This window comes from Pagrus major, chromosome 9 (assembly GCF_040436345.1).
Source record: "Pagrus major chromosome 9, Pma_NU_1.0".
NCBI lineage: Eukaryota > Metazoa > Chordata > Actinopteri > Spariformes > Sparidae > Pagrus > Pagrus major.
The window spans coordinates 10,872,000-10,897,840 of record NC_133223.1 but is presented as its reverse complement, the minus strand read 5'-3'; the positions used below and the strand labels follow the sequence as shown (position 1 = coordinate 10,897,840).

Here is a 25,841-nt window from a genome sequence, read left to right as displayed (position 1 = left end):
CTAGGCTATTATTTGTGATGGGTTACCAATCAGATAGTGTTGTGGGCGGACATTGCATGAGAGGATGTTGCATCAGAGCCAAAGTAGCATATTTTTAATGTAGTTTATTTTATTGGCAATCTGACAGAAAAATCACTGATACTGATAATTGGGAATATGCTGAGTATTGGCCCATTTAATACTTTATATTAATACTTCATAAAGAATTCACAAAAGGTTTATTTTTATGTCTGTAAGAATTCCAAAAGAGTGGAATTAGTTTTCTTCAAGGTATTTTGTTTTTGATACCTTTCTGTCAGATTTAGTTTATATGATACAAGCAGTGATCAATATGCGTTTGATTCTCTGGTTTTTCTAGACATCATCTCCAAACTCATCTAATGAGAACTCTCCAGTGAGCCCACCAGATGAGCAGGGCCAGGGTGATGGGCCCCCACAGCTGGAAGAGGAGGAGCCCGCTTTCCCTCACACTGACCTAGCCAAGCTGGATGACATGATCAACAGGTATTTCCTCATTTGATGACGCAGAGGCTGCATCCTTAGTCACCCCCGTTTCCGCACATGGGATACAGAGTGTGGACCCAAACTTAGAAACATTGCAGCCCTATTAGTCCAAAATTACACTGATTAACTTTAGTGAGTTTCATTGTGCATTTGCTTGTAAAGTTTCCTCCTGAGTCTCTATTTTTATAAAGTCGTGAAGAGTGCAAATTTTCGACTCAAGTTAAACCGTTTTTCAAGACATTGCATATGTTTTTCTATTAACTTTGTATGTGCCCTTCAAAACTGGCTTCACACTCAATCTGAACACAACAGTCAAGCCACCACAGGGAAGTTGCTTAACAGCATGTTAAATTGAGCTCTATGAGATGCAGGTAGACATCATACATGCAACATCCATGCTTTTTATACATCTATAGTGATTTTTCTGTTGGTTTCACTTTTTTCTCCTAGGCCTCGTTGGGTCGTTCCAGTTTTGCCAAAAGGAGAATTAGAAGTCCTCTTGGAAGCTGCTATAGACCTGAGTAAAAAAGGTAGGAATATACAGAATGGTATTTGTGTTTATATGGATGCGTTGGGGCAGACACATCTGAAAGACGTTTAAAATTACAGGCTAATTGTGCTGTACAAATTGTTAATCGTCGCAAGTTCAAGTGTAGAGAATAGGGCCACTGCCAATAATTATTTTCATTTTTATAAAATATTCATGTAATGCTGAGTATAGGTTAGGCTATAGTTTGTTTATATTTTGAGAACCCAAGGTGTATTTTACACTTCAAAAGATACATAATTTACAATTTAATAAAACAGGGAAAAGCAACACATCTAAATCATCAAAATTTTATAAACTGGAACCAACAAATGTTTACTCTTTTTGCTTGAAAAACTGAATTAATAATATTAGAAATAATAATTGAAAATAGTTGGTAATACGTTTGATGTTGCTGTTTTCATCTGTTATCACTCTGCGCGTGTTTGGCTCAACCAACAGTCCAAAATATTGTCAATTTACAATGAAATCAAACAGAAAGCAGCAAGTGTTCAAATGCTTTTGTTAAAAGAAATAATGATAACTGCTTAATCGACTGAACATTTCATCACTAAAATCAAGCCTTATTCCACCTGATTGTCCACTGTTTGCCGAACCAAATATAAAGACCTTAATTTTTAGTCTCTCTGCACTAATGATGTTGTTACGCTATGAGTATCAATATTTTGTCAACAAATGACCTTCCTCAGATCAGTGTCTGAATTGTAGTGCACCCTACCTATTACATTCAGACTGTTGAATATTAATTAATATAAAAATATTAAATGTTTTGACGCAGTAATCAAAAGTATCTTGTCAGTGTATGTTTTGCACTTCAGATATGAAATGTCACGACAAGATTAAGGCCAAAATCCAGATATTCATCCAATTTTAAAACCACAGTAGACATTCCCCCACCTAGGCCATTTGTAAACTGAAACCTTTACGGATTATGTCATAATCTTGTTTAATTCTTTGCACATTTTATATGAATGGTCTGATATATGAGGGACATATTTCCTTGCAGGACTGGATGTGAAGTGTGAGGCATGTCAGAGGTTTTTCCGAGATGGTCTGACCATCTCCTTCACAAAGATCCTGACAGACGAGGCAGTCAGTGGCTGGAAGTTTGAGATCCATGTGAGTCTTGATTGCTGCTTTGTATTTTGGTACTTGAAAAACTTGAAGCCAAGGAATCTGTGTAAATAGATTATCTTAAACATATAAAACCATAATATAAGTAGTAAGACTTCCCTGATAAATGAGAACCATCTTTTCCACTCCACTTTCAGTTCCCACAGAACTACTCTGTACTGGTTTAACGGAAGGGGTTAAAGGTGTTCTGAAAGGTTGACAAAAATCTATCAGGTAGCATGACTCAGCACAGTCATCTTAGCTTTATTTGTTCTCTGGCATCTTTGCCCTTATCTCTTTGGATGTATGCATTGTTCAGATGGGGTCTTGCCTGTAAATTGAGTTTCCTGTTTGGTTTACTGAGGGCTGAGGCAACGCCAGCAGTGATCAATGATCTTTTTGTAAGAAGTAGCTGAGGCTGGCTGTTGTGTTGTATTAGTGAGATTGATCCCTTGAACCTTTTCACAGTAAATGGAGTGAGACAGGCAAGGATGTAAAGGAGCAAAACATCTTTGTTTCTCCTGTCACCCTGAAAATCAAGTAAATTATTTTTAAATCTTTAAAAAATAAGTCTGTGGCAGCTGCCTGCAGGTATTAGGTGTATTAATGTAAAGGTATCTGTGAGGTATAGGCTATTGGTGGATTTTCAAGTCGAAATGGTCATTGTTACTAAACCAGAAGTGGATTGCAGCATTCCAGGGAGAGGATTTTTCAGATGACCTTGAGATTCTGTGCTACTCATGCTTTCTTTCTCTGTCTATTGTAGTGACATGGTTAATATGAAACTGTTTTTTTGACACACAAACTTGATTTCATAGAGGTGCATCATCAATAACACACACCGGTTGGTGGAGCTGTGTGTGGCCAAGCTCTCTCAGGACTGGTTCCCTCTACTGGAGCTGCTGGCCATGGCCACCAACCCTCACTGCAAGTTCCACATCTACAACGGCACACGGCCCTCCGAGACTGTCCCCGCTGGAGCACAGCTGGCCGACGATGAGCTCTTTGCCAGACCACCAGACCCACGCTCTCCTAAGGTGAGTCACCACTACTCCAGCTGACCAGACATAAAAATCGTATCATTGGTTACTTCAACTAGTCTTGTGGTCAATCACAGACTATTTTGCCCTTTTAACTGACCATGTTTGAACTTTTGTGAACTCCATTCTGTGATTAAACAAATTGTTCATTTTCCACTTTCGATAGTCTAGATTGTGTGTGATAATGATAAATTATTTACATAATAAATATTCAGGCTGTAGAAAAAAATCAAAAAAAGTCATTCTGGAAACAGACTGTTTTCTTCCTCCAGAGGACAGGTGGCCCGTCTTTGTATCTGAATCCATAGAGTCACAATTTAGTCTTACCCTAAGGGCCCTTGTGAAACAAAGAGAATCCCTCTCTGGAAAAGCCTGATAATGAAATGTGGAACTCACAGTCCATAAGACACTTAGTGCTTCTGTCAGAAAGCAGATTTTGTAAAAGAGAAGGTGGATACACCAGAGAATAGGAATTTTACAGTGAAAGATGTGATGAACACCGCGTGGGCAGGGGTCAGTTTGAACAACACTGCAGCACTGATCGCCTGTCTGCCTCTGTTGGCAGGGGCCCAGGATTACTTATGGTCCCTCAGTCCAACGATTAAACCAGATTTGCTATCATTTGTTTTTTTAGGGTTAAAATTTAATCAGACTTTTTTAAATATTAAACTGCAAACTTTATATTTGCTTATAGTTAGATAGACCAGCTAGGTCAGATGGACCAGCAATAATTCCAACTTGAAAATCTGATTTCAACATGTTTTCCCTTGTTTTTTGTTTTTTTTCCCCAGGGCTGGTTGGTGGACTTAATAAACAAATTTGGCACGTTAAACGGGTTTCAAATGTTGCACGATCGCTTCATGAGCGGCCAAGCACTGAACGTCCAGATCATCGCTGCACTTATCAAGTGAGGCTGTTCTGCAAATGCACAATATTCTGTCAATGGGTTTCCTTAACATTTTATGGAGTAGAACATGCTCTCAGTGTAATGCTGATGTTCTTACAAGTTTGTGTGAGCTGACTGTTGTTTTCTTTGCATTGCAGGCCTTTTGGCCAGTGTTACGAGTTCCTCACATTGCACACGGTAAAGAAGTACTTCCTTCCAGTCATCGAGATGGTTCCCCAGTTTCTAGAGAATCTAACTGATGAAGAGCTGAAGAAAGAGGCCAAGAATGAAGCCAAAAACGACGCACTGTCCATGATAATCAAGTCTCTGAAGAATCTGGCTTCTCGTGTACCAGGGCAGGAGGAGACCGTGAAGAATTTAGAGATTTTTAGGTTAAAAATGATTCTTAGGTGAGTACCACAAAATCATGTCTGATTGCCAGTTCCTGATATCTGTAAACAGATTTAAGACAATTTGAGTGCAATTATCATTATACACATTTAATATGATTTGATATTAATTAAATAAACTCAATTTTCATCACCAGGTTATTGCAAATTTCTTCTTTTAACGGCAAAATGAATGCACTAAATGAAGTGAACAAGGTGATCTCCAGTGTGTCTTACTACACTCATCGGCATAACCCTGAAGAGGAGGAATGGCTGACAGCGGAGCGCATGGCGGTGAGTTCAACTCGACATTTAACATTTGTTCTTCGAGTCTTAAATTTCTCTGTATCTAAAATCCACTTCTTCTTTCTTTGTCTCTTGTCCAACCTCAGGAGTGGATCCAGCAGAACCACATCCTGTCCATTGTGCTGAGGGACAGTTTGCACCAGCCGCAGTATGTAGAGAAACTGGAGAAGATCCTTCGCTTCGTTATCAAAGAGAAAGCGCTTACAATGCAGGATCTGGACAATATCTGGGCTGCACAGGTATACAGCAACTAACAATGTTTTTTCAGACAAATGCACAATACAAGTTAACAGAGCCAAACAATTCACTCTAAGATCATCTGATAGGATACAAAGCGAGCCAGCAAATGCTACATTACAGAAATTATGTAAATTGTTACTTTTCATTATATTGTCTGACTATGCGGCTGGGTACTGGCAAAGACTTAGCTGCCATAACAATTCAAGTGCACTCTTGCGCTTCAACGTGATACACTGAAACAGTGGACACACTGAAATTGCAAAAAATATGAAAAATAAAGTGCATCAAGTGTTCTTTTGTGTCACTGAAGTTATGTAGATGCCATAGTATTGTCACTATAGTGTTAAACATATGCCTGAAGCTGGTGTTTTCAACCACACTATAGGGGCGCAAATCTTGACAAATAAAATGCTCCACTGACTTAGAATGAGTCAGTAGCTAGGCATGTTATTTAGCATGGCTAAATCCTCCAGAGAGAACGCAACAGACATTTGTCTGTGTAGCATGATGTTTCACTTGTGATCACTCAGTTTGGTTTTATGCCCCAGTTTAAAACACACAGTAATGATCTGCCTGGCATCCTGGTTGTATACAGTTATTTTTAATCCATCGATGAGGACATGCAAACGCAAGTAGGACCAGCATGCTAGTAGCATAACAACATAGCCGTTTCACCTTTTGGCAAACTCATCAGCGGGGGGTCCCCAACATGTCACACACATGGACCACAGGTTGACACCCCCAAACCGCCGCACCACCGGATTTCATGTGAATGTACCAAGGCCGTTTAATTATATTGGAATGTACCCTATTTTGTCAGCCGTGTCGGTCATGCTGCTTCCTGTTTCTCTGACCGACTCAGTCACTCTGCCCGAAATGGCACCCGACAAGTCGGGTATATTGACGCAGTATATTGGGAAAATAAATATTGTGATATACAGCTGTATCGATTTTTAAAATTTTTATTTGTATTTTTTTTGTTTTTTTTAAGCACAGCACTACGGACATATGATATTGAGAATTTTTGTATGGTAGTTGGGAGAGTTGAAGAAAGACGTAATGGTGACACCAGTACTTCCTTGCTTTTCAGGTTATCGTCATGGACAGATGAGCCTGAAAGCCTGAAAGCCTAAAAGATGAATCTGATAAAAGCCAAAGCGTTGGTCTCACAATAAAGTTCTTTGTACTACAAGTGTTGCTGACGTTTTGACGTGTTGCTGACGTCTTCTTCGAAACTTAGAGTAGAGCAATATTAAAATAAAGCTGAAATGTAAATTTGTTAGATTAGTATGCGAAAGAACATCCAGTTAAAGAACATGGCACAAATCATGGTACTGAATTAAGTTTAGTTTTAAGTAATTAGTTTGTTAATCCTGTAACTGAAACAAAGCTGCAGTTGTTCATTCCACACAAAAAGTATAGGTCCCTGCTGTTAATTGCCAGTTGTCTGCATTGCAGCTGCAGCACATCCCTGACACTGCTGAGACGTCTGGAACTGGTTGACATTCCAAGTATTTTGTTAACCCAACAGTTTGCTTGTTGTCTCTGTATATCTGCAGGCTGGTAAGCACGAGGCCATTGTGAAGAATGTCCATGACCTCCTAGCCAAGCTGGCGTGGGACTTCTCACCTGAGCAGCTTGATCACCTTTTTGACTGTTTCAAGGTGAGGAAGAGTTGTATTAATCAGGCAATCACAGATTATAAAGGGCTAATAATGTGCTTTATTTGTTCATTTGGTTCTGACCTAATCACACTACAGATGAATAGTTCCATGTCAACAATATATTGTTTTATGCTGTGTCTTAACATCTGTATTTGGTTGTTCCTCTTTTGCAGGCAAGCTGGACCAATGCCAGCAAGAAGCAGCGTGAAAAACTGCTGGAGCTTATCCGGCGCTTGGCTGAGGATGATAAGGACGGCGTGATGGCCCACAAGGTCCTTAACCTGCTGTGGAACCTGGCACACAGTGATGATGTGCCTGTAGACATCATGGATCAGGCTCTTAGTGCTCACATCAAGATATTGGATTACAGTTGCTCCCAGGTACATGTTGGGGTGTTGGTGGGGAATATGTTTAAAGGTGAATGACATGCAAAATAAGTGATGGACTGCTCATTTAACTTCACATACTGAGAATGTTAAATTTTTACTCACAGGACAGAGACACACAGAAGATTCAATGGATAGATCGCTTCATAGAGGAGCTACGAACCAATGACAAATGGGTGATCCCAGCCCTGAAGCAAATCAGAGAGATCTGTAGCCTCTTTGGAGAAGCCCCTCAAAACCTTAGGTAAGGTCATGGTAATCTCAGTTTTATATAACAGGAACAGGAAGATTCTCGTACTGGCAAGTATGAAATGTGTATTTAGTAGAGTTTTTAAGTATTTTTCAGAATTATTAATGTTTACATCACACATAATGCATGAACAGCCGTAAGGGAAGCAAGAGGACACTTTAATTGTCACATTTTTGACCAGCTGACCTTCCTGGCATTTTTATCTGATGCTTGTCAACTTGAATGCTTAGTGCCCACGAGAGTAAATAGCCTAGCAGTTTAGCATTGTATCATTGCAAGATAACATCGGAATTGCCCTGCGTAAAGTCATCCCAAGTGCACTAATTAACCACCAGTGCTAATCAGCAGGGCTGGGCAATACGCCCCAATTTTTAAACTGATGTGAAATATCTCTAACTAAATCAATTACTCTCAATAATTCTGATATGTGACCTTGAGGCCCCTTACATGAAATATTAGTTATTTGACCCTGTTTTTTATAGTTAGGATAATCTGGGGCAACAGATCCTCATTGTTCTTTGAGTACACTGAAAATGAGCTGAAAGGTACATTTACCTTGTTTGCCAAGTTACACTGTAACAGTGTACATTTTGTAACTGCAACTGAAAGATGTCACTGGATAATGTTGATAGACTTCAACCTTAACCACCACCAAGTCCATGCCTAAACTCAATCACATCCAACCAGTTGAAATGTCCACTTACGTCTACAGCTGACTAGCTAGTCATTTGTCTAGTCTTTTAGCTAGCTTGTCAAGTAAATGTTGAATAAAAATTCAAATGTACTGTTTGTGATACATGAATAATTTGTTAAATCATGGTAGCAATAGCACAGTTGTCAGGAGCTGTAGTAGTTAACAAAAACAAAAAAACAATCAGGAATCACAATGCTAACAAAGATGGCCATTAATATAATGTTACCATGGTAAATTTGTGAGATCATTATAAGATTGATTTGAAGTTATATTGTTTAGCATTAATCATAGATTATTTTGATTTTAAATAGTGTTTTCTTTCTAGTCAATATAGAAAATATGTAGTATACATGCCTGTTGTTTTTCAGAAAGAAAATGCCAATTAACATACAAACGAACTTAGTGGGGTAAGTTGAGAGTCAATTCCAGGGTTCTACCTATTTCTGTGTTACGTCAAGTCTAACTTTCTCTTTGACATGTTTATGATACATACTATATAAAATGTCATTCTCTGTCATGGATCTGCTTAAGCAATTCTTCCTTGGGTTTCATCTCAAATGACTCATTCCTCATCCTGTTCAAAGACCTGCACAAGTGTAGTACAGTCAGGAAAAGATACCAGATTCTTGCAGTCTTACCAATGGCCAAAAGTTCTACATTTTTGTTTTTGAATAACGTTCAATTATTTTACCTCCTCTGCTCTTGCTGTTGGAAACCCTGGCAACCCATCTATGTCTATCCATCACATTCTTTATAACACTTGACCTTCAGTTTGAAAAATTGAAAATTAGGCCTGAAGAGAAACACAGATTAGCTGGACTGAAAGCTGTTACAATATAAAGTAGGCTCCGATTAATACTGAGTGATTGATAATGATAATCCTTGCTGATTATCATTATACTAATGTTAAATGCTTAGCTTCATGTCATTTGATTTCATTATTAATATCATTTGAAAATTGCTTGTGATACAACAGTTTGTTTATATTGAATGCCTTTTCACGTTGGATGAAGTTAAGTTGTGGTTACTGGAAGCAAGCCCAAGTCCAAAACTTTTAGGAGGCGTGGTTACCATTATCACTGAAAAGCAGACACCCTTGGGTAAACTCTGATATGCATCATTTCTCTAGAAGCACTTGTTGGGAGTTTCTGTGCAGTTTGTCAGTACTGAGCACAAGCCAGAGTGTATATACAGAATAGTCCATCAATCTAGACGGTTACACAACTGAATGAAAGGTCCTTTGAGATGGAGCCCCATTCTTCCTGATGCCAGCTCTTTTCAGCGCAAATCACTCGGTGCAAAATATCAGGGATATTTCATGCCTTGTATCCACTCTTTAAATCTAATTTAATATTGTTTTCCTGCATTTAACATGCATACGGATAATTTAATTAAGAAATGTAATAACACTGGAATGCATTTTGAAAGAAGTTGCTTTGCCACTGCAAATAAGTCAACTGGAGTCATAATTTACCTGCAGAATTTTAATAAATCTGAGCCACTTTTTTTCTTCCAATCTGAACTGATGTGGCTCTTTTTTGTTTGGTGGCTATCAAAAGTTAATCATGGATTGCAGGCTCATTTGGATTTTGACTTTAGTTTTTTGTGTGGAAAACAAGGCAGGAAATGGCCTTTTATGATATGACCTCTTCTGCTGGTTATTCTCTGACAAACACACACACACACACACACCCCATACACCAAAAGCTGCTTTCTATATGTCCCTGATAGACACAAATGAGAAATCAGCCATGCTTTGTTTTCCCAATTACAAAAATGAGTTACTAAAAGTACAGTAAGTAATGTCTGCTTAATTCTCACTTTTTTTGTCTTTCTTGCTTCCTCACTGAATTTTTGTCTTTGTCCCTCTTACAACCTCCACTCCTCCTGCTATTCTCTCTTTAGTCAAACCCAGAGAAGTCCTCATGTGTTTTACCGCCATGACCTGATCAACCAGCTGCAGCATAACCATGCGCTGGTCACCCTGGTGGCTGAGAATCTCTCGGCCTACATGGAGACCATGAGGCAGTTCTCTAAAGGTACACTGTCGCAGACAGAAATGGAACCTGTGTTATTCGGACATTTCATTTTTATAGGTACAGTAGAAGGCTCAGTGATGTGCAGTGTCTGCAGTCTGACTATATGTTCTTTTACAGAAGAACAAGCTGAGTTTGACCCACAGACAGTCAGGCCGGGAAGCCGCTACAGCCATGTCCAGGAAGTACAGGAGCGACTAAACTTCCTGAGGTACAACATCACCACAATCATCTCACACTCAAATACATGAAATTAACTAAAGGAGTGTAGTGATTTCTGCCAGGTCAGTGTGGGGGGCATGTTGGTGGAGAACAGAGAGTACAAGATTAGCTGTGTGTCCAGAGTGAATGCATGAGAATAGTGTTGAGAAGAGGAGACTGCTGTTTCCAAAACAACAGCAAGGTAAAATGTAATTTTAAAGTGGAAATGCCTACAAAAGAATCTGCGACGTATGTTGTCCCTTGTGGAAACAAGATTCCAAACTGAAGCAGTTGTTTCACTTGCGCCCCTGAGCGGTTAAGAGGATAGATATTTGTAAAATAGAGCAGTCAAAAAAATAGGCTTTTAAAATATTGAGAATCATCACAACCCAGGGAGCATACAGTAATAAATGTGCACAAAAATATTAGGCAGATGAGTCCAAGTATGCAGGATTAGTTATGGAAATAAATGACCAAATGTATGAACACCTCCGTGCTGATGCCTGGCAGAGACGGATATAACAAGGGTTTTAGGGAACTACACCTAAAACCTGAGACTAAAACTAGGAATGGAAGGAAGATAAATCTAATTATCAAGCATATTCTACCTTAAAATCCCTTTATTTTTAGTTAAATGGGGACTCAGATCAGCTACAATAAATTAAATTGACTACACATTACCATTAGATCCTTCCAATTACTATCATGCCCTTTCCTAAACTGGGTCAGGTGTATAAATGTAGCTCTTATTCACCAATGAGACAGAATGTCTAATACTGTTTAATTTGAACAACAGTTGGCAGATGCTCAACAGTTCCTAGATGGTTAATCTGTACAATTTAAGATCTTTGTTAAAATCCAAGGTGATATTCTGCACTTATAGAACATAGAAAGGAAAATACAATATACAGTTTAATTCAGACCTAATACACACTCTAATACAACCTAAGAAAACTACTCTGTCCCTCCACAGTCATGTCTGTTAGCCAGTACGGCGTTCATTAGCTTGTTCAAGGACAAATGTGGGTAATTACAGAGAAGCAAGCGGTACCCAGAGACTTCACCCCCACCAGCAATTATGTTGCAAGTCTGGGACAAACTACATGACCTTGACAAGCATGTTTCTCTAACTCTTGGGCCACCAGTGTCCACTATTGATTTTCTTGACTTTTCTTGTCAGGTTCCTGCTTAAAGATGGCCAGCTGTGGTTGTGTGCCCCTCAGGCCAAGCAGATCTGGAAGTGTCTGGCCGAGAATGCAGTGTTTCTCTGTGACCGTGAGGCCTGCTTCAAATGGTAGTGTACAATTGGATGTATTCTTGTCTTTAGCTTGAATAAATTCCCTTATATCAGTTTATCAGCACACGTCTATTTTGAATGTTGTGTTACTTTACTGCCACCCAATAGGTACTCTAAGCTGATGGGTGATGAGCCCGACCTGGACCCAGATATCAATAAGGACTTCTTTGAGAACAACGTTCTACAGTTGGACCCCTCACTGCTGACGGAGAATGGCATGAAGTGCTTTGAGAGGTTCTTCAAGGCTGTCAACTGCAGGGAGGGCAAGCTGGTAGCAAAGCGCAGGGCCTACATGATGGATGACCTGGAACTAATAGGCTTGGACTACCTTTGGAGGGTGAGGAGATGTGTTGCAACAGGCACTCATAAATGGATGTTTTTGTTTATTGGGAAGGGAGGCAGATGGTTGTGATAGTGCCTTATACCTTTTATGCCTATTGTCTTTCCTTTTTGTGCTTTGCATTTTTATAATAGCTTTGAAGAACAAAATTGGATTTCTTGAAAACTGGAAAAAGAGATCTCCATTTAGTCTCCTTGAGCACCACTTAAATCAGAAAGATGTCTGATTTTAAAGCTTCTGTTTAAATGTCGTTTGCACTTTGTTGGGAAACAGTGGTGATATGTGAAAGCTGTAGTTCAAACTGCATGACGAGTTATGCTGTGTGGTTGCTTTGGACAAAAGCTTGTGCCAAATTAATAGATGTAATCAGTTAGGCTCACAGACTTGCACTCTGCTCTGAGCTAACTTGTAAAACTTGATATAATAGTGATGACTTGTGACACATGAGCAACAGCTGCTCTGCGGTTTGTCATTATTGTACACTATAGCTGCAAAGCTTAATCAATTAGTTGTAAACGCCAAATATTTTGATCATCGATTGAGTTTGTTTTTTCTTTTGGTTTGTTTGTTTTTTAAGGACAAACAAGTCCAAATCTCTGATTTCAACTTCATATATCTGAATATTTTTTTCGTGTCTTTACTCCTCTATGACAATAAACCAAATATCCTGGTTTGTGTACAAAACAAGATAATAGAGGACCTTATCTTGGGCTTTGGGGAACACTGAATGAGCATTTTCTGACATTTTATAGACCAAACAACAAATCGATTATTCAAGAACATTTTTTGACAGATTACTATTATGTTTAGTTGCAGCCCTACTGTACACTTGTCATTGTAACCTTGTGGTAGTAATTGCATTGTTATCGAAAGAGAAGTTTGCAGTGGTAACTATACATGAGATCTGCCCTTCCCCCAGAGTCAATTGTTCTGGGTTTTGGCATCCTTCTGTTTGCAAGAGATAAAAAAACACAGTCCCGTAGTACATTGTGCTTTTTGTTCTGAGTGGTCAGTGATTGGGCTCCTCTTTACCTTGGTGCTTTAGACCTCAACAGACACGTATGCTTGAAAGTCAGACTCTCTGCTCTTGAGTGTGTTGAAGAGCCCTTCTCTTCATAACCTTTTTTCCATATTCTCCTCTCTCCCAGGTGGTAATTCAAGGAAGTGATGACATCGCCAGCCGAGCCATAGACCTGCTGAAAGAGATCTACACCAATCTTGGACCAAAACTGCAAGTCAATCAGGTACATTAACTGTTGTGTTTCAGAGCACAAGTTTAATCTTGAGTCTGTTCTTTTCTAGTCCTTGTGTCACCCTTGTCCACATTTATCTGTTAGGAGGTCAATTCAAACCATTTAAAATCACTTTTTGTAATGAAATGACAAGTTATTTATCTTTATCATTGTCATCTATTTTCTCTCCCTTTTAGGTTGAAATTCATGAAGACTTCATCCAGTCATGTTTTGACCGTCTGAAGGCATCCTATGACACCCTGTGTGTGTTAGATGGAGACAAAGACAGCATTAACTGTGCCCGTCAGGAGGCGATCCGCATGGTGCGAGTTCTCACTGTGCTCAAAGAGTACATCAATGAGTGTGACAGTGACTACCACGAGGAGAGGACTATCCTGCCTATGTCAAGGTACAGTCACTATGACATTGTGCTTAATCTGTCATAACACATTACTGGACATCAACTGGTTAAGAGTTTCCATGAAAATAGAAAGTAAGTCACCAAAGATGCCTTGCCATTTTAAATATGACACAATAACAAGAATATGAAAAATCAACATTATCACAAACCTAGAAACGTCAGTAAGACTTGATATATGGTCACACATTGGAATTCATGTACATTTTCCTCAGAATTCGCTAAAGTTAACTGAGGGCCTTTTTTTCCCTTTGTTCGAGAACAAGAGTCTATTTGCTTGATTCACATTTGTTGCCATTGCCTAATTTCTGTTTCACTTAAACTTCACATTCTTCCATTCCTCTTTCAGAGCTTTTCGCGGGAAGCACATCACATTGATCGTCCGTTTCCCCAACCAGGGGCGTCAGGTGGATGACTTGGATATTTGGTCACACACTAACGACACAATCGGCTCGGTTCGGCGTGGCATCCTCAACAGGATCAAAGCTAATGCTGCACATACCAAGATAGAGCTCTTTATTGGTGGGGAGGTTGTTGATCCAGCTGACGACAGGAAGCTGATTGGACAGCTCAATTTAAAGGACAAAACGGTGAGAATGTTGGATGGATGTTATTCTTTGGCATCAAAAAGAAAAATAAATATTTTCCGTAAAGGCGTAGTGCTGCCTTCTTTGTACTTTTCTATGTGCATACATATGATAGGAACTTTCATCATTAAAATAAGTGATCCTACCTGCTGTGTTCACCTCAAAAGCAACACTTATTTTGAAGCCAGAAAGACTGTTAATCTAATGCATCAACTCACTGTGATGTTTGTGTGTAGCTGATCACCGCCAAGCTGACCCAGGTGAGTGCCAACATGCCCTCAAGCCCAGACAGCTCCTCTGACTCATCCACTGGCTCTCCTGGTAACCATGGCAACCACTACAGTGATGGGCCCAACCCTGAGGTGGAGAGCTGTCTTCCTGGTGTGGTAAGTTTACAGCATATATTTTTATTAACTCCATAAACCGATGTCCTTGTGACCTCCAAATAATATACACTGCTTAAATTAGTTGAACACACATCAGATCTTGATGAACAAATTATTCAAGTTGAAAATCTTTACTGATGCACCTTGTATAATTTGTTGAGAACAAAATGATATAACAACAGTCAGTGGAAACCAAAATCATCAACCCACTGAGGGCTGGATTTAAAATCACACAGTAACTGAAAATCCAACTCAGTAGAGTGTATGGGTCCCGCGTGCCTGTATGCACTCCCGGCAACGTCCGGGCATGCTCCTGACGAGTCGGCAGATGGTGTCCTGGGGGATCTCCTCCTAGATCTGGATCAGAGCATCAGTGAGCTCGTGGACAGTCTGTGGCAGTACCTTTCAGCGTCGGATGCACCAATACATAACGTCCCATAGGTGCTCAATTGGATTTAGGTCAGGGGAAGGTGAGAGTCAGTCAATGGCATCAATGCTTTTGTCATCCAGGAACAGTCTACACACTCTGGCCACATGAGACTGGGCATTGTCCTGCACCAGGAGGAACCCAGGGCCCACAGCACCAGCACAAGGTCTGGATTTCATCCCGGTACCTAACAGCAGTCAGGGTACTATTGGCTATGACATGGATTTGCCTCCACAGGCCATCACTGACCAACCGGCTAACTGGTCACGCTGGATGATGTTACAGGCAGCATAACGTGCACCACAGCGTCTCCAGACTCTTTCACACCTGTCACATGCTCAGTGTGAACCTGCTCTCATCTGTGAAGAGAACGGGGCAGCAATGGCTGACCTGCCAATTCTGGTGTTCTCTCGCAAATGCCAATCGAGCTGCACGGTGCAGGGCTGTGAGCACAGGTCCCACTACAGGATGTCAGGCTCTCATGCCACCCTCATTGAGTCTGTTTCTGACAGTTTGGTCAGAAACATGTACTGCTGGAGGTCATTTTGTAGGGCTCTGGCAGTGCTCCTCCTGTTCCTCCTTGCATAAAGGAGCAGATACCTGTCCTGCTGCTGGTTTGATGCCCTTCTACCGCCCTGTCCAGCTCTCCTTGTGTAACGGCCAGTCTCCTGGTATCTCCGCCATGCTCTTGAGACTGCTGGGAGACACAGCAAACCTTCTTGCGACCGCACGCATGGATGTGCCCTCCTGGAAGAGCCGGACATCCTGTGCAACCTGACTGGGCTGCAGGAACCACCTCATGCTACCAGTAGTGACAAGGACACTAGCAGAATAATCAGGATGGATAAAGAGAGAGCAATTGTCTGTAGCCACCACATGCAAAACCATTCCCTTTTTGGGGGTTGTCTTGCTTTTGCACCTTTTGTCACTTTCATTTACACCAAAGCAGGTGAAATTGTTTTACAATCACTTGTGATTCCTAAATGGACAGATTGATATCCCTGAAGTTAAACTGACTTGGTGTTATACTGTGATGATTAAGTGTTCCCTTAGTTTTTTGAGCAGTGTACTTCTGTCACGATAACAAAGGCTGGGTGATATATTTTGTTTTGTTTTAATGAAATCATTGTTGATGTGTGACAGATGTGTATAAGATTGGGATTTTTGGACAAAAATGAACACATTTATTTTATTTATTATTTATTTTTCGGATTCTTATTTATTAATTTCTTTTAGTCAGTTAGAAACCCTTATATTATCAGAATATGAAAATGTCAGCATCACTCGCCCTAATTTTGTGTCTGTATGTGAACAGCAGTACTCTAACACCCCATACCTTATTTTACAGATTATGTCGCTGCATCTGCGCTACATCTCCTTCCTGTGGCAGGTGGCTGACCTGGGCTGCAACCTTAACATGCCACTGCTCAGAGATGGAGCTCGAGTTCTCATGAAACTCATGCCCCCAGGTGTGCATGCAGCTGTGCTTTAAATATTATCCTGCCAGTTTACTTAATGAAAACATAAATATACACAGACAGAGACACGCAGGGGCAGTGTTTACTCTGTGGTCATGTTTGTGCCGTTTCTGTGTCCTTAGATAACACTACAGTGGAGAATCTGCGAGCTGTGTGTCTGGACCATGCCAAGCTCGGTGAGAACAGCCTCAGCCCTTCACTGGACTCGCGTTTCTTCGGCCCGTCACCCTCACAAGTGCTCTACCTCATCGAGGTGGGTCCCAGTGTACTGCCAGTGTATTGTGATACTTTCTGTGCCCTGATAACCACATTTTTCATCTTCTCAGCTTGTGATGTAGTAGTGTATTTTTGTGTGTTGATTTGGTGTGTGAACAGCAGTATTACATCTCTATTAATAATCATAACATAGTTTATGAATATGTAATGTGTCTCACAAGGAAAAATGACTAATCTAGCTGTATAACTGGAGTGAATAAAACATTTAAAACATGCACCACATTTGAGAGATAACAAATTTACACACACTAATCCCGCAGTGTGGGATAAACCTATGTTTTCAGTCACATGTCTGATCTCTGATCTGGAGAAAGGTTTACACTAATCTTGCCCATTTTCCAGGTTGTTTATGCTTTGCTGATGCCAGCCAGTGCCACTCTGGGCGAGGACGCCAGCGACTTCCAGTACAACTTCTTGAAGAGCGGTGGGCTTCCCCTGGTGTTGAGCATGCTCACCAGGAACAACTTCCTCCCATCGGCAGACATGGAGACTCGGCGTGGGGCTTACCTCAATGCACTGAAGATCGCAAAGCTCCTTCTTACTGCTGTAGGCTTTGGGCATGTGAAGGCTGTGGCTGAAGCCTGCCAGCCCAACGCTGAGGGAAATATTCCTGTCTCACCGGTTAGGCCGCACACACACATAACTCACAGACATACCTGTACGATTGGTTCCTTAAAAAATTGACTCTAACATGTCTTTATCTTTCTCCACTCTGCAGATTAATCAGGCCACTCATGACCAGGCCCTGGTCCTCCAGAATGCCCTGCAAAACATCCCTAACCCTGCCTCAGAATGCATGTTGCGCAATGTAGCCATCCGCCTGGCCCAGCAGATTTCTGATGAGGTTACAGAAAATGTAAGGAACAGATTTTTCCTGCGTTTGTTGTTAGAATATCGTGTACTAGTTAAGGTACTAAATTTTAATGAAAAGTTTTAATGGGCACTGCATTTCAGGTAGTAATTAAATGATAAATGTCTAAATAGAAAAGCGGGTTATGAAAGCAGATACCCAAACCTGAAAATTTGTTATGTAATGTCATAGAAATTTATGTTCAAACAAACACTGGATAAGTAGATGAAAATCTATTTTTGTTGAGTGGTGCAGTCTGTAATGGCTTTTATGGGACTTTTTTTCACCAGAATTTCTTCCAGGCATCGAAATACATCCCAGACATTTGTGTGATCCGAGCGGTACAGAAAATAGTGTGGGCGTCAGGCTGTGGCACAGTGCAGCTCGTCTTCAGTTCAAATGAAGAGATCAGCAAAATATATGAGAAGGTAAGCTGACTTTTGAATGTTTTGCGTTTTAAGTTTTGTTAAGTTTAATCTAATTATTTTTGAAAACGTCTCAAGCCTTATAAATTTAAAAGTAAGCAGGCTCTCCATTAGAGTAAAATCTGTGCTGCTCTTCCTTACATGATAGATGTAGACTGTCTTAGAACCTAGCAGACAAGACAGTAAAAGGTCCTAAGCTTTGAGCAAGGTACAATGAAAAAAACAAAGAGCTCTTGGTGGGCTTAGTGGACTTAGCAGTGCAGTGCAATGCTATATGTATTTTTGCATAATATCTTTGTCTTTCTTTTTCTTGTTAGACAAATGCAGCAAAGGAGCCAGATGGGGAAGATGAGCAGGTGTGTTGCGAGGCCCTGGAGGTAATGACACTGTGTTTCGCCCTCATGCCAACGGCTCTGGACACACTCAGTAAGGAGAAGGCCTGGCAGACCTTCATCATAGACTTGTTGCTACACTGCCACAGCAAGTAAGTAGACCAAGATGCATGTCAACCAATCGCTGAAGTAAAAATGAGACATCCTCATCTCCAGCCTTTAGGTATGTCAGATTGTCATGATGGTGATGGTGTCATTTATGTGAAACAGATCTGTGCGTCAAATGGCCCAGGAGCAGTTTTTCCTGATGGCAACGAGGTGCTGTATGGGCCATCGACCCCTTCTCTTCTTCATCACCCTCCTCTTCACTGTGTTGGGGGTGAGTGGCTATACACTTTGTGTTCTTAAAGACTATTATTTGTTTGTCAACCTTTTTATTGATCCATTATAATACATCACCACAGTGCCATATATGTTTAAATTTACTGCTTACAAAATCCTAATGCTAAATTGTCCATGTGCAGAGTACAGCCAAGGAGCGCGCCAAACATGCTGGAGACTACTTCACTTTACTCAGACACCTTCTGAACTATGCCTATAACAGCAACATCAACCTGCCAAATGCTGAGGTGCTCCTCAACAATGAGATTGACTGGCTGAAACGGATAAGGGTAAAGAAGCTCTTTAATCTCACGACTGACCTGTTAATATGTTATTAGTATTTGTTATGCCCCCTAAAAAGCCAATTTGAGGTTATTGAATGTTTGCCATTTAGTCGAATGTGGGGCAGAATTGATGGTACTCAACATGTTTGCATTTACTAGGATGAGGTCAAGAGGACTGGGGAGACTGGTGTGGAGGAGACCATCCTGGAGGGCCACCTTGGGGTCACCAAAGAACTTTTAGCCTTCCAGACACCAGAGAAGAAGTATTACATTGGGTGTGAGAAAGGAGGAGCCAACCTTATTAAGGTATAACAAATGGACCATACCTGAAGAAGAGAAGAAAACCACTCCTTCTGTAATTTTGTCTCCTTTCTCAGAACATTACTAACAGATCGCTTCTCCTTTTCTTCTTGATTAGGAGCTGATTGACGACTTCATCTTCCCAGCATCTAACGTGTACCTGCAGTACATGAAGAGTGGGGAGTTCCCCACAGAGCAGGCCATCCCAGTGTGCAGCACCCCCGCTTCCATAAACGCTGGCTTTGAGCTCCTTGTTGCACTGGCGGTGGGCTGTGTACGCAACCTCAAGCAAATAGTTGACACCCTGACTGACATGTACTACTTAGGTAGGGAGACACCAGTGTGGCAATTTCATTGATGCCTTTTACTGACCGCTTGTTGGTTACATCATGCATGAGGTTTCTTCCCTCTCCTTCCAGGTTGCGAGACACTGACAGAGTGGGAGTACTTACCTCCAGTGGGGCCGCGGCCCAACAAAGGCTTTGTAGGTTTGAAGAACGCTGGGGCCACCTGTTATATGAACTCAGTCATTCAGCAGTTGTACATGATCCCACCAATCCGCAACGGCATCTTGGCCATTGAGGGCACAGGCACTGATGTGGACGATGACATGTCAGGGGATGAGAAGCAGGAGAATGAGGTACGTTGAGGGTTTTTTTTGCAATAAAGCTTTTGCCCAATGAAGATGTTCATCCTTTTTCAGAATCCTGTGACTGACAAAAGTAGCTGACTCAAGGCTCGTAGGCTGAGCGAAGAGCTGAGGGCATCATATAAACAGCACCAGCTTCAAGGATTAATTTATACAATTTATCTGATCATAATTAGGCAATAATTTCTCAGTGTTGTTTCCCCAACAAACAAAATGACATACAGTAGCAAAAAGTAATAAATGATTGTGGCTGTGGAGACTTGCAAGTTATGTTTCATCTTTTCGTTCTGTTTCTACAGAGTAATGTGGATCCTCGTGATGAGGTGTTCAGTTACCACCATCAGTTTGATGATAAACCCTCCAGCAAGTCAGAGGACAGGAAGGAGTACAACATTGGTGTATTACGTCACCTACAGGTCATTTTTGGACATCTGGCTGCATCCAGACTGCAGTACTACGTCCCAAGGGGATTCTGGAAACAGTTCAGGTATGAAAGACTCAAGACTCAAAGTAGTTTTGGTTGGATCTGCAAATTGCCTGTTTAGTGGATGCAGATTTCTAATTGTCTTCTCTCCATTCTAGGTTATGGGGTGAGCCAGTGAACTTGCGGGAGCAGCACGATGCTCTGGAGTTTTTCAACTCTTTAGTAGACAGTCTGGATGAAGCTTTGAAAGCCCTGGGCCACCCCGCCATGCTCAGCAAGGTGTTGGGTGGGTCCTTTGCTGACCAAAAGATCTGTCAGGGATGCCCCCACAGGTTAGTGCATTCCTTTCTCCTGTGCTAATAGTTTGAGAAATAAAATCTTCAGACTGCATTGGGTTCTTGTTTTCTAATAATTTTTTGTGTTGTCAGGTATGAATGTGAGGAGTCATTCACAACACTCAACGTAGATATCAGAAACCACCAGAACCTGTTGGACTCCATGGAGCAGTATGTTAAAGGAGATCTGCTTGAGGGGGCCAATGCCTACCACTGTGAGAAGTGTAACAAGAAGGTGAGAATGGAGCACCCAGCTGGTAGCCAGACTATGTTCGACTCTGACACTCAAAGTGCATTGGTTAAAAAAAGGACGCCTTAATGGTTGCCCATTAATGGCTTACCCAAAAGTATCTGTTGAACTCTGACCAGAGAGGTGACCTGTGATGTTTGTTCTCCTTGTCAGGTGGACACTGTGAAGCGCCTGCTCATTAAGAAGCTGCCACCTGTCCTGGCCATCCAGCTGAAGCGCTTCGACTATGACTGGGAGAGGGAATGTGCCATCAAGTTCAACGACTACTTTGAGTTCCCCAGGGAGCTAGACATGGAGCCGTACACAGTAGCTGGTGTGGCCAAGTTAGAGGGCGATGACGTCAACCCAGAGAACCAGGTTATCCAACAGAACGAACCCTCTGAACCCACACCTCCAGGCAGCTCCAAGTATCGTCTGGTGGGAGTGCTGGTTCACTCAGGCCAGGCCAGCGGCGGACACTACTATTCCTACATAATCCAGAGGAATGGGGGTGATGGCGAGAAGAACCGCTGGTATAAGTTCGATGATGGGGATGTGACTGAGTGCAAGATGGACGATGAGGAGGAGATGAAGAACCAGTGCTTTGGAGGGGAATACATGGGCGAGGTGTTTGATCATATGATGAAAAGAATGTCGTACCGCAGGCAGAAGCGCTGGTGGAATGCCTACATCCTATTCTATGAGCGTATGGACTCACTGGACAAGGACAGCGAGCTTGTCAAATACATCTCGGAGTTGACCATCTCCTCCACCAAGCCGCATCAGGTCAAGATGCCTGGTGTCATTGAGTGCAGTGTCCGCAAGCAGAACGTCCAATTCATGCACAACCGAATGCAATACAGCCTGGAATATTTCCAGTTCATTAAGAAACTTCTGACCTGTAACAGTGTCTATTTAAACCCTCCTCCAGGTATGTATAATTTTTTTCTGTTTAATGCTAAAGGGTTTTTTAAATGCATAACTAAATTAGTGAATCTTATGTGTTATTGTATATTACAGGATAAATAAAAAAAACATTGCTGTAGTTAGCTTCATAACCTTAACTCAAACCTCAGGTGTGATGTTTTAGAAGCACCGTATGAACTCTAGAAACAAACTGCAAAAAAAACAACACAGGAGTTTGCTCTTGCAACAGATATTGTGCTGGTAAATGATGGCTGTGAATACAACTGCGTTTTTATTGTTGTTTTTGGCCGTTTTCATTTATCATTCTAGTGACAACGGGACACTATTTTATTTAACCACGAAATAAAGTTGCAGATAAAATGATAAAAAAATAGGCAACGGATAAAACAATATTAGGAAAAGTAAAATAAGCAAATAACAGACATAGCATTAACTAGACAAGTAACTAGTGTTTGTCTTTGTTCCACAACATGGATAAATACATCTCGGATCAACAATATATCTAATCAGGAATTTCTGACACTGCATACATATTGCCATTTTTCTATTACATCTGTCTGCTTGGCTCTGCTCGGTTTGACTTGGCACGGCAGCCCGGCATGGGCAGGGTTTTGCATTTCCATCACAACTGGGCTGCCTGCTTGAAGGTGTGTCTTAAACCAATTACGCGCTTGTCTCGATCCCCGTAGTACTATCAAAGGATCACCGCTAACAAAGTGGCTCTGCTTATTCAGTTACAAACACTTTTAATTTACTAAAACTTGTTCACAATAAAAGCCCCCAGTTATTTAGTCATTTAAAAGCTTTTATTATGAAGCAACATTACGGGAAACGTGTTTTCACCAGCAGTAACCAAACATGACTCCTGAAACGACTGAAAGTGAACACGACGAAAAAGTAAAACAGCAGATGTCCTAATGTACAAACAGGACGAGAGAAACTAGAGTTCAGTTTGAAGCTACAAAAGTCCTGCACAGACATGAGTTCAGTATCGATTTTAGGGGGTCGGTCACAGTCGTGAGATGTCACGAGGCTGTTTGGAGGTGGGCAGGCCACAGCTCGGCCCTTCTCCGGAGCAAGTCCATCTCCGGCTCAGCTCAACTCGGCACAGTTAAACTGGTAATGGAAAAGCAAATCGGTGCGGCTCAGTTTGACTCGCCACAAGTGCTAGTGGAAAAACGGCAAGAGTTCGATCCTTGTGTGTGCAGGAAAAATGTGAGGCATGTGATTTCTTGTAGCTGCACAGTCTCGCATCACTCTTCCAATTATGTCTCTGCATATCCAATAACAGCAGAGCAGAAGTCATCATTATGTCTCTTAGGCAATTCAAAGCTTCTCTCTTAAAGACAAAGCAGCTGCCATTATAATTGTATCACTAATCTCTGAAATGTGTGTAATGCAAGCCAAAGTGATGGTTATACGCAGCATCCCTGTGGAAAGAACTGGTGTTCAGTAGTGTTGAGCAAGGGCTGCCGAGAAAGCACCCCCTCCTTTAATACATTATTAATGAAGCCAGAGCTTTGTAATGTTCCACTGGAAAATAAATATTCGAGGGAAGTCATCAGCACAGAAACGCTTGATTGGGACAGAATGATTCAGATCGTGAAGAACTTTCCTTTCAGAGCAAAGGGATTTTTAAAAACAAACTTATATTGTACGCTGTGTTTTTATACAATCCATCTACTAGTGCAACACAATGACCAAGAATATTAGTTTGAATGTATTAATTTTAAATATTATTGATTGGCCTGACTCAGAGATCAGGGAATGTTTTTTTTTTTTGTAGCTTACACTGCTGTCTCTATCTGACTGCTTGCCAGTTGCTGTGTTACCATCTTCATTTTGTGCAACATCATTTTTTGGCATTCAGTGTCTTTACCGTCACTATAATGTTATGTAATATGTATATAAAATAGGCCTGCTGTCTGTCATTACTAGGACAGATTATTCACTGTGTTGACTCTGCACTGTTTGAATTTGAAATGATGACTATGAGGTCAGAGAGCCAACTGTCGGCTTCAACTTGAGGATGTTTAGGAATTATATAGATTGTATAAAACAGATTAGTCATATTGATTATTTTATTTCTCCAGTGTGATGGAGTGCCTAAACAAAGGAAAACGTGTCAGTGCCCTACTGGTGTACTTGCGGACTACATTGTAAATTTTTGTATGTTGTGGTGTATACTGTACATATAGACGTTAGAGTAATGTGCTTTGTGACGGTCCCGGCTCATTGAATCGTTGCTAATTATGCGTTTTGGCAATGAGTAAACTGTAGCTTTTTACATTGGTCTGTGTGTGTAGCTACATAGTTTTCTTCAATACTGCAACATAAACTGACGCCAAATGGAGCAAATTGCCTGAAGGATTTTCGCTGTGTTTTATTTATCACTGCTCTCCTTCTATTAGGACAAGACCATCTTCTGCCAGAGGCAGAAGAGATTGCTATGATAAGTGCTCAGCTGGCTGCCAGGTTCCTCTTCAGCACAGGTTTTCACACCAAGAAAGTAGTACGGGGTCCTGCCAGTGACTGGTAAGCTCCTTCTGCCTCTGTGTGCATTTCTTTTTTCAGGTTTTCTCCCTGTTTTCTCCCTCTCTTTAAATATTCTGCTCATCCTTCCCTCCAGGTATGACGCCCTTTGCATCCTGCTGAGACACAGTAAGAATGTACGCTATTGGTTTGCACACAATGTTCTGTTTGCGTACCCCAACCGGTTCTCGGAGTACCTGCTCGAGTGCCCGAGCGCCGAGGTGCGTGGTGCATTTGCCAAGCTCATCGTCTTCATTGCTCACTTCTCCCTGCAAGACGGCCCCTGCCCCTCTCCCACCGCCTCGCCTGGACCCTCTGCTCAGGTTGGTGCCGGACTTTAGTGGAACCTTTTGGAAAATGGCTCTTAATAGGAGTTTCAGGAAGATACTTGATGTTACTTGATACAGTTTGAACCACAGATTTCCTTGAAGATACTTGAGGCAGATTGTATCACAGGTTGTCACTGTTTTCGTCTTGTGCTTTTTATTGATGTAAGCCTGCTGTGGTTTGTTTGTTGTTTTCTATGTTTGTGTATCAGGGCTGTGATAACCTCAGTCTAAGTGACCACCTGTTGAGAGCTGTACTCAACCTGCTCAGAAGAGAGGTTTCTGAACATGGCCGTCACCTGCAGCAGTACTTCAACCTCTTTGTCATGTATGCCAATCTGGGTAAGGTGCACGCAGCCATCACACTGCTGTCATGTACATCTGTTCTTTTGTGAATTCTACAAGCAAGGTTCATGGGAAATATAAATGATGATAATTAGCTGTGATGGAATGTAACTAAGTACATTTACTAAAGGTCTGTAATAAATTACAGTTTTGGGTATTTCCATTTTCTGCTACTTTATACTTCTACTGCACTACATTTTGGAGGCAAATATTGTACTATACTACACTAACTTTAGTCATGATACTTGATACTTCAGTACATTTCATGTCAGATACTTTCAAACTTTTGCCCAAGCACTATTCATGAGTGACTTTCAGTTTTAAGTAATTTTAACACGATATCTTTACTTTTTCTCAAGTATGACTCACTTTTTTATAAAACTTAAAATTAATTTAACACTGAAAATGTTACCTTCTTTCCTTCCCCCCTTCACTACTCCTACCACACACAGGCCTGGCAGAAAAGACGCAGCTGTTGAAGCTGAATGTCCCCGCCACGTTCATGTTGGTTGCTCTGGACGAGGGTCCCGGCCCTCCCATTAAGTACCAGTACGCTGAGCTGGGAAAGCTCTACACAGTGGTCTCCCAGCTGGTCCGTTGCTGTGACGTCTCCTCACGCATGCAGTCCTCCATAAATGGTAAGGGTTTTACTCTTACTCTTTATATGAATAGCCGGGGTTGGTTCAGGGTGGGGAGAGTTGGAGCCCAATGACGATTTTCATCCTTGCTCAGGATCTAGTGACTGATAAAGCAGCCACTCTGAGCCTCTGTTGTGTAGGCAGAGCTTGGAGCTGAGGGCTTTTAG

The 25,841-nt window shown here is 41.3% G+C and overlaps 1 protein-coding gene across 5 annotated transcripts in view; it reads left to right on the top strand.

The window, feature by feature from the left end:
• Nucleotides 1-25,841, top strand: part of usp9 (ubiquitin specific peptidase 9) — a 43,023-nt gene that overhangs the window by 9,562 nt on the left and 7,620 nt on the right. For 2 of the 5 annotated variants that reach the window (XM_073474049.1, XM_073474051.1), the window contains exons 3-41: nt 359-504; nt 955-1,034; nt 2,058-2,170; nt 2,983-3,201; nt 3,996-4,111; nt 4,249-4,500; nt 4,638-4,773; nt 4,872-5,024; nt 6,585-6,689; nt 6,863-7,069; nt 7,183-7,319; nt 8,388-8,426; nt 9,925-10,058; nt 10,176-10,266; nt 11,437-11,550; nt 11,662-11,890; nt 13,042-13,137; nt 13,323-13,534; nt 13,893-14,133; nt 14,367-14,516; nt 16,292-16,412; nt 16,544-16,674; nt 17,040-17,318; nt 17,416-17,553; nt 17,838-17,975; nt 18,290-18,456; nt 18,575-18,683; nt 18,829-18,975; nt 19,129-19,275; nt 19,388-19,595; nt 19,689-19,909; nt 20,218-20,405; nt 20,501-20,674; nt 20,771-20,912; nt 21,081-21,837; nt 24,245-24,368; nt 24,463-24,688; nt 24,904-25,033; nt 25,489-25,674. In XM_073474049.1, the coding sequence (XP_073330150.1) occupies nt 359-504; nt 955-1,034; nt 2,058-2,170; nt 2,983-3,201; nt 3,996-4,111; nt 4,249-4,500; nt 4,638-4,773; nt 4,872-5,024; nt 6,585-6,689; nt 6,863-7,069; nt 7,183-7,319; nt 8,388-8,426; nt 9,925-10,058; nt 10,176-10,266; nt 11,437-11,550; nt 11,662-11,890; nt 13,042-13,137; nt 13,323-13,534; nt 13,893-14,133; nt 14,367-14,516; nt 16,292-16,412; nt 16,544-16,674; nt 17,040-17,318; nt 17,416-17,553; nt 17,838-17,975; nt 18,290-18,456; nt 18,575-18,683; nt 18,829-18,975; nt 19,129-19,275; nt 19,388-19,595; nt 19,689-19,909; nt 20,218-20,405; nt 20,501-20,674; nt 20,771-20,912; nt 21,081-21,837; nt 24,245-24,368; nt 24,463-24,688; nt 24,904-25,033; nt 25,489-25,674 (6,703 nt within the window). The remainder of the gene's footprint in view (nt 1-358; nt 505-954; nt 1,035-2,057; nt 2,171-2,982; nt 3,202-3,995; nt 4,112-4,248; nt 4,501-4,637; nt 4,774-4,871; nt 5,025-6,584; nt 6,690-6,862; nt 7,070-7,182; nt 7,320-8,387; nt 8,427-9,924; nt 10,059-10,175; nt 10,267-11,436; nt 11,551-11,661; nt 11,891-13,041; nt 13,138-13,322; nt 13,535-13,892; nt 14,134-14,366; nt 14,517-16,291; nt 16,413-16,543; nt 16,675-17,039; nt 17,319-17,415; nt 17,554-17,837; nt 17,976-18,289; nt 18,457-18,574; nt 18,684-18,828; nt 18,976-19,128; nt 19,276-19,387; nt 19,596-19,688; nt 19,910-20,217; nt 20,406-20,500; nt 20,675-20,770; nt 20,913-21,080; nt 21,838-24,244; nt 24,369-24,462; nt 24,689-24,903; nt 25,034-25,488; nt 25,675-25,841) is intronic. The other 3 variants (XM_073474053.1, XM_073474052.1, XM_073474050.1) reach the window with 2 other exon arrangements.